This window comes from Aegilops tauschii, chromosome 4 (assembly GCF_002575655.3).
Source record: "Aegilops tauschii subsp. strangulata cultivar AL8/78 chromosome 4, Aet v6.0, whole genome shotgun sequence".
NCBI lineage: Eukaryota > Viridiplantae > Streptophyta > Magnoliopsida > Poales > Poaceae > Aegilops > Aegilops tauschii.
The window spans coordinates 340,672,321-340,681,197 of record NC_053038.3 but is presented as its reverse complement, the minus strand read 5'-3'; the positions used below and the strand labels follow the sequence as shown (position 1 = coordinate 340,681,197).

The following is an 8,877-nucleotide window of genomic DNA, read 5'->3' as shown; positions in this document are numbered from 1 at the left end:
GGGCCCGCTATGCTGGCGACAGAGCCCGAGCAGAAGCGTGGCCGCGACCGCGATGAGCCTGAGAAGGACCACCGGCTGTTCTGCGTCTACCACTACATACGCACCCACAACACCGAATACTACCAAGAGCTCAAGTCACTCTGCGACGAGTGCTTGGGCCATCGACTGGACTGCAACGACCGTGGCACTGGCCGCGGCGGCAGCCGGTGGGACAACCGCAATGGCAACCCCCCACCGGCGCTGGCGCGACCAGCCTCGCGAGGGCGCCTGGCGTGACCAACCTCGTGAGGGCGTCTGGCGCAATCAGCCTCACGAGGCGCGCCCTCGGGACAACTCTGCCCTTCCTCCACTGCCGCCGCCGCCCAGAAGGAACGACACCAATCAGCATGACGAGGGGGCTGGGGGCTACCAGGAGCCTCACGCGATAGCTTGCATCCTCGGTGGAGCTCAGGCCCCCGCGTCCAACCGCCTCCTCAAGCAGGTTCTCCCACGAGGTGAATGCCGCCATCCCGAGGCTTGAGGCCATGAGGCCCCTCAAGTGGTCGCAATACGCCATCACCTTCGACTCCAAGGACCACCTCAAGTGCTCGGCAACTGCCGACGCTGTCCCCATGTTGTGCACTCCCACCATCAGCAACGTTGCCATCACCAAGACCCTTATCGACGGGGGTGCTGGCCTCAACGTGATCTCCATCGCGACCTTCGAGATGCTCCAAGTGCCCTATGACCAGCTGATGTCGACTAGGCCCTTCTCTGGGGTGACGGGCGGGTCTACCATCCCCCTGGGCAATTGCACCCTCGGCAACTACCACACCGAGCTCATTGACTTTGACTTGTCCCACATTGGCCTCTCGTACAACGCCATCCTGGGGTACCCCGCGCTCGCCAAGTTCATGGCAGCGACCCACCATGACTACAATGTCCTCAAGATGCCTAGCTGCAGTGGCATCATCACTGTGGTCTGCGACGAGAAAGACGCGGTTTGCCCCCTCGAGCACGCTTACCAGGCCGGCGCAACTGAGAACTCTGACGGCGAGGGCGTCGCGGCGCCTCCCGAGGACGCCCCCGCGAAGAAGAAGCAGTTGCTCCCCAAGGACCTCCCTAAAGCGAAGAAGCAGATGGCTGGTGGCGACATCCAAGGCCCCGCCCCTGCTGGCGAGGCCTGCCGTCCTCCCACATAGGAAGGCACGCCCGACGCCTCCGTTCGGCTGGGCTCGGTGGCTTTCACCTGGAAAGCATCCGACCTGGCCAGCGTGCCAAGGAAGGTGCTCGGGCACCACTTGGAGGCGTTCCTTGGAGCGCACCCCTTCAAGCAAGGAGCACAGCGCCAAGTGCCGGGGAAACAAGAATTCATCACTCAGGAGATTCGTAAGCTGCGGGAAGCTCGGGCCATCCGCGGCGCGTGCCATCCCGCGCGCCCCGCCGACTCAGTCACCGTCCCCGACGTGGGCTGCAAGGTGCACGTGTGCGTTGACGTCGCGAGCCTCAACAAGGCCAGCTCCCAAGACCTCTTTTGGCCATCGCACGTCGGCCGGAGCAGGGGTCTCACCACTAACTACACCCACATGCCCTTCGGCCTGGAGAGCGCGGGCACCACCTTCCAAAGGTTGGCGCCCCTTGCAATGGCCCCTCGCGAGACCCCCAAGGCCTCAGGAGCCCTCCGGTCCCTGAGAGGTGAACCTTCGCGAGCGCTTCGTCAAGCGCCCCGACGCTTCCACAACATCGTGTTGTCAGGTGACTTTTTGGATTGATCGAAATTGAGGGCGCCCCACGGGCTGCATCATCCTCAAGCTGGACAGGGTCCGTCCCTGCAACCGCTTCACTTTTTGGTCGTGTACTGGATTTGGTTACGCTTTAATGAGTAAAGTTTGCCTTAAAAAGGCTGAGAAAAACAACGACAACTAGATCAAAAAGGTGCAAGCCTCCTGCCTGGGGCCTCCAAACTACTCCTGGTCGTCGGTCTCCTCATAGTAGTAGACACCATCGGAGATCTCTGGCTCCTGGGCTTCGTCATCTTGTCGTAGCAACCAGGTAGAGGGGAAAAGGTAGCAAAGCAACCATGAGTACTCATTCAAACTACTCGCAAGACTTACATCAGATCTATGCTAAGTATGCATCAGTATCAATGGAAGGGCTTGTCTGAGGACTATACTGCAGAAATGCCAAAATAGAAGGGAGGACCTAGCCTAACGAAGGCTAGCCTCTTGCAGCGTCTTGCAGCAACTGAAGAGAGTAGAGGAACATATCATATAGTAAAAAGTATATAATAGCAACGCCCAGAGATCCTTCCTCATCTACCGCGCGAGGAAGCGATACTGGAGCCTGTAGGGTAACGCAGCAGAAACAAAAAAATCCGACCTACGCACCATCCCAGGACCACTATGAAGATGCATACAAGGTTTGATCTAATCATGACTGACTCGAAGCACGGCTGAAGGAGAGTCGGTGCGGATCCCCGCAGCTAGGATTTTACAACCTCCCAACCGCGAGGATGTTCTCTCTCGGATAGTCCCTCAGGCGGTCCCTCGGACAACCCTTCAGGAGGCCCTCAGATAGAAACTCGATCAGTCCCTCGGACAGCCCTTCGGGAGGCACATGGTCAGATCCTCAGACAAAACCTTAGACAAAACCTCAGCCTATCTCTCGAACTAAGATCGAAAGTATGACCTCTCTACCGGTTTCACACATACAGTGTCAGCTATCCGGTAGGGTTTCGCCGTCCAGAACTAGGCCCTACCGACGACTAGATAGCCTTACGACTCTATGAAACTATTTTGTGTGAGGGAGGGATAGATGGCAGATCATGCATGCCTTGTGTTTGAGAGGCAAGGGGTAGAGGGCCACTTGGAAATACCAAAATGCCCATAAAAATGTCCTTCCTAAGGGCAAAATGGGGTGGCTAGTGGAGCTCCATGGAGGAGCTCCTCCCATGGCTGCTCACCACGTGTGGAGCCCCCCAAAAAGGGGTCCCACTACCCCCTGTCATCCCCTTGACTTTTTGGACAAAACCCCAAAAGGTGGCTTTCTAAAAGGCCACAAAAGGGAAATCTAGAAATTTTTGCATGGTCCAGAACATTTTCGACACCAACCAAAAAAATCTTGACTCATTCTGAAACATTTCCGGTATGTTGTTTGTCTCTGAAAGGTTTTCGGTTTTACTCTCTGAAACTTTTTTGTTGTCTCCAAAACTTTTCCAGAAATAATCTCCCCGACTCCCTGTCTATTACTTAGCAGCTAGATGACCCTTAAGTGTGTGACCATGTAGATTCAGTGAAGTATAGACATGATCGAAACTTTTCTGGTCAATGATCAATAGCGAAACCGTGGACATCCATATTGATCCCTATACCCACATGAATGAATATTCACGTGAACCTGTAATTACCGAATGTTGTTCCTCTTGCTTCGCGATATGTTACAAAAACCCGAGGTGAGATTTATCAGCATCCTCATGGATCAACAACTTTGTCCACTATGCCAGTTACCTCGTTACTAGTTTTGTTCTCTTTTCTCGTTCCTGCATTTCAGCATCCCTGTGATCAAATCATGTTGTGTCTGGCCAGACAATGATGGATACCATAACACCAAGAGGACCCAAAGAATATCTCTCCATTATCGGAGGAGCAAATCCCAATCTTGAGCTATCTAGTTCCTTGTCATACTTTTCCATGAACCTGTAAACCACCGTAATAGCCACCCTTTTACGGATGACGTTTAATAAACCCCAAAGTTCATGAAGCAAGCATGAAGGAACTCGATACTCTCATGGTCTAAGAAATTATGCAAATGTTAACTTTCTCTGTCTTATATACCATTAACTCATGACGAACATATCTCATAGCATAACATCAATCGGGTCGATTCAACACAATTGTTCTTCTAACATTGTGTCTGTCGGTGTACAAAAGTAGGGGCCTTCTGTACCCCTTTACTTGTGCACGGGCAGTTGTAGCCACACCTACGGCCACACTTGGCGGGGAAGAGGAAGCACGGAACAAGACTACCAGAGCTGCGCTGAGACCAGATGCGCGAAGAGCGAAGGGGCAAGGTGGGTCTCCCCCGGCAAGAGCCTTGCCGGGGACAACCTACGCTGCCCCGGCAAGGGCCTTGCCGGGGCAAATTACCCAATACCAGCAAGACCGCCACCCTAGAGCCTGAGAGTTACGACACCATCGAAAACATTGGAACCAAGGCTCGGGAGGCGCCTACATGGTGGCATGCAGATCTTTGTGAAGAATGAAGGCCTGCAAGACCAGATGATTACCAGAGGACGAAGTCTTGCCGTGGACGCCCACAAGACCCCGGCAAGGCCCTTGACGGGGACATCTGCGGGGCCACAACCGGGCCCGCACTTACCAAGGTTTCGCTACCCCATGGTCGTTCCGACGCAGCAGCCAACCTGCCAACTAGGCACACACCTACGTGGCAGCATGCAGCTTCTAGGCCAACCAAGAAAGCGCCTGCGTGGTGGCATGTAGATCTTCGTGAAGACTCTGCCACCGCACCAACTCAGCAGCGAGCCAGCCAGCATGGCGCTGCACGCCCCATCAGCATGGACGCGCGTCGGAGCGAGGCGAAGCGGTGATGGACGGGACGAGCTTCCTTGCCGTCCCCGATAAAGCAAGAGGACACGTCGGCAGCACATTAAATGCATTTTGTCCTACGATGCCAGAGATAAACTTGTACACTGTAGACACTTTCCACCTCCTGTGCACGGCTGTGGCAGCCCCTTCGACATATAAAAGGAGGCCCGAGGCATACTGAGGAAGGATTCGGACTTTTTGGGCTAGGCATGCGCCGCAGCTAGTTCAAGATCTCAAGAACACCAAATATACACCAAAGTAGGACTAGGGTATTATGCATCGCTTGCGGCCCGAACCTGGATAAAATTCCCCCGCGTTGATCTTCTGAAACCGCTCTTTTTACAGCCCCGCACCCCAGCAACCGTAGTAGGGATTCCCCGTGATCTCATAGGTGTCGTTCTTGAACCCCGACATCTTTGGCGTGCCAGGTAGGGGTGCTGGCTGTGAAAATCCGGTTTGGAAGTTAGCACATCGACTTCATCATCACCATGGCCCCCAAGAAGAAGGGGATCATAGCGATTGGGTCGTCCGGCGCCGGCCCGTCCGCACCACCATGGGCGGGCGACGAACTGGCCATGGACGACGCCAGAGGCGCGGCCCGCGAGCATCCACGACACTCTAGAGATCGAAGCCAGGTGAGCGGCGTCGTCCGGGTCCAACACGACGAGCCACACGCCGCTGGGCCCGGGGGCAGGGTTGTGCTGCCTACAGGCAGCACGGCGACCTCCCGGGCACCCTAGCCGGCGTCCGCGCCGCGACCTTCCCAGGCCGCGTGCAATGAACAACACCGCGACGCCGGCGCCCCCGGGCGCCTCCGCGGGAAGAGCCCTTCGCGTCACTCTCAGGACGCGCCGGGCCAGCATGCACACCTGGACCCTGGCAGGGGCGGTGCACGACCGCGAGACCGTGATAGAGCTCCTTCTAACGTGGTTAGAAGTCAGAGCGCGTCACGGTCCACGCAGCTTTCGCCACCTCCCACGCCAGCAGAGGCATTGGCGCGCGTGTAGCTGCTCCTCGACTTTCCTCCTGCAGCGGAGAAGCTCGACGAGTGGAGAGCCACCATTCGCAGCCTCGTCAGCTTCGCCAACAAGGACGAACCGCGACTAGCGGAGCCCTCGTGCCGACGCTCTGTAGAGCCGGCACACGCCAATGGTGGGAGGATCGGAGGCGCTGCAACCACGGTGCACTCTCCTCCCCCACGCCAGCAACATCAGCCGCCGGCTCGTCGGGCCAATGCCTGTGACGACGTTTCCACAGCGTCGTCCAACCCACGAGCCCGCCATGACCAACGTCAAGTTCTTCGGGAGCGGGCCCAGGAGGATGCTCGGACCACCATCAAGCGGCGCCAGGAAGCGCGCTATCAGTCAGATAGGCATGCGGGGCCCACTATGGACCACACAACACCGGGGGGTTCCGGCGACCTACCCTACGAGGTGGGTTGTTCGGCCTTTACCCGAGAGCTGCAGCAGTTCCAGTGGCCCTCCCACCCGCACGTTCAAGCCTAATGTTGGGGAGAAGTAGAACGGCAAGACTCACCCGTCGGATCTCCTTAGCATCTACACTATCGCGATGCAAGCCGCCGGGGCTCACGAGGACAAGGTGCTTGCCAATTACTTTCCGTTGGCACTTAAGCCCAACGTCATGTCATGGTTGATGCACTTGCCAGTGGATTCCATCTCTTCTTGGTCGGATCTGTGCCACGAGTTTGTTTGCGCCTTTACCGGAGGCCACCAAGCTCCTGGCCAGGCGAGTGATTTGCATGTCATCCCCTAGAAGGATGGCGAGAACCTGCGCAAGTACATCCAAAGGTTCAGCCGTGTGCAGTACAACATCCCAGATGTTCAGCCCGCCGCCGTCACCAGTGCATTTAATCAGAACATGCGCAACCACAAGATGCATGAAGAGCTAGCGATGAACAAGGTCAAGGATGTCACCAAGCTTTATGTTCTGGCTGACAGATGTGCTCGGGCTCAAGAAGGAAGGAAGTACCCCGGCGAAGATGCCGGCGCGGAAACCGACTCGACAAACAAAGACACCGCTGCCCCAGCAAAGAAAGGCCGACGCCGCAATAGGAAGCATAAGGGCAAAACCGTGCTTGCCGTTGAGGGATCCGGCGACCTCGGCGCCGCCAAGAAGGCCAAGGCTGACAACCCCGGCAAGGAAGTTGCCGGGTGTGCCGCCTGCCGGGCCGTGGCCGCTGCCGACAAGCCAGGAGGCTCCGACAAGCAGTATTGCAAGATCCATTGCACCAAGGGTCACGACCTCCAGAACTGCCGGCAGGTTGAGCTGCTGGCAGAAAAGCAGAAAGTTGAATATGAAAGGCGGGACAAGGAGAAGGGTCAGGATGGTGCTGAGGGGTCCGGCAAGAAGCATGGAGGCCAAGGAGGTCGCCGCGGCAAAGATAATCAACAAGAGAGGCCCGCTCGGGGCCGTGACAAGAAGGAGGGAGATGATGATCATGATGAAGACGACGAGTCCGGCGAGCACGAGTCCTAGAAAGCTACAGAGGCCATGTGCGTCGATGGTGGCGCCTCAGTGCACACCTCCCACCACCAACTGAAGTAGTGGGCGCGTGAGATCACTACGGCTGAGCCATGGTTCGATGCCCAGAAGCCACTGAAGTGGTCCATCACCCCTATCATTTTTACACCAAGGACCACCCTGATCGCACAACTGCGGTCGGGTGTTTGCCGTTGTTGGTTTCGCCAACAATACGCAATCTCAAGGTAACAAAAGTGCTAGTTGATGGTGGGGCTGGACTGAACCTGATCTCGCCTGCCGTGATCAAGAGGCTGCAAATCCCCGATGGAGACCTCGAGGAGACGGGCACGTTTCAAGGGGTCAACCCAGGCAGGAGTCAGCCAAAAGGTAAAGTCACGCTGCCCGTTACATTCGGAGGCGAGCTGAACTATATGACGTTGAAGATCGTTTTTGATGTCGTCGAGTGTCGGTGTCAAAACCGGCGGATCTCAGGTAGGGGGTCCCGAACTGTGCGTCTAGGATCGATGGTAACAGGAGACGGGGGACACGATGTTTACCCAGGTTCGGGCCCTCTCTATGGAGGTAATACCTTACTTCCTGCTTGATTGATCTTGATGAATATGGTGTTACAAGAGTTGATCTACCACGAGATCGTAATGGCTAAACCCCAGAAGTCTTGCCTATGTGAATATGGTAATGAGTATCTCTATCCAAACTATGCTCTCCGGTTTATATAGACACCGGAGAGATCTAGGGTTACATGGAGTCGGTTACATAAGGAGGAATCTTCATAATTGGTCGCCAAGCTTGCCTTCCACGCCAAGTAGAGTTCAATCTGGACACGGGTACAATCTTCGGCCTTCATGTCTTCACAGCCTATCAGTCCGGCCCAACGAATAACAGGCCGGACGCCCGAGGACCCCTTAGTCCAGAACTCCCTCAGTAGCCCCTGAACCTGGCTTCAATGACGAGGAGTCCGGCGCGCAGATTGTCTTCGGCATTGCAAGGCGGGTTCCCCTTTTTCCGAACTCCACGATAGTCTTCGGATGTGATTATTGTATCCAGACCTCTAACGCATACCACACACAACCGCAGAGAGAACATAATATTTGCACGAATCTAATCTACTGACAGCTTTTTACAACACGACACCACGTCTGTCCGGTCATAATTTCGAACCGTTTTTCATCTGCTATCCCATGTTCCGAGACGCGGTTGCTATTGGCACGTCTTGTCGAAGCAGAGATTGTGTCCCCTTATTGCGGGATTCTCATCAATGCGGGCGTGGGCGGCCCAACCGTGCCGTTTGCATGGCCCTTGGGAATAGGTTAGTTTAAGGCGAGCGGGGAGGCGCTTGATATTCATGGCCTTTATAAGGGGATAAGGATTCCCTATCTTTACCCACACCTCGGTTCCTCCTTAGCCCTTCTGTCCCTGAGCTCCAGCGCTCAAGCTTTAGCTTTTCCCTGGCTCGAGAAAGCACTCCGAAGATGTCCGGATCCGGAGTAGGAGGTAAGTGGATGGCCTCTTCCATCAAGAAGAAGGATATCAAGGAGCTCCGGGAGGCCGGGTATCTGGCCAAGGAGATCGCTCATCGACTCCCGGCCAAGGGACAGATCATCCCTACTCCCGAACCCCACGAGAGAGTTGTGTTTCTTACACATTTCGTCCGCGGGTTGGGGTTCCCTCTTCACCCGTTCGTCAGTGGGTTGATGTTTTACTATGGGCTGGATTTTCATGACCTAGCCCCCAACTTCATCCTCAACATTTCGGCATTTATCGTTGTTTGTGAGGCTTTTCTCCGCAGCCCACC

General features: G+C 55.8%; 1 protein-coding gene across 1 annotated transcript; it reads left to right on the top strand.

Annotated features, from left to right (window-relative positions):
• The first annotated feature begins 524 nt into the window (after window positions 1-524).
• On the top strand, window positions 525-1,751 carry LOC141021867 (uncharacterized). The gene is made up of 3 exons (XM_073497719.1): window positions 525-889; window positions 944-1,155; window positions 1,237-1,751. Exons 1-3 carry the CDS (start codon window positions 525-527, stop codon window positions 1,749-1,751), a joined length of 1,092 nt encoding a protein of 363 aa, XP_073353820.1.
• Window positions 1,752-8,877: the final 7,126 nt, after the last annotated feature.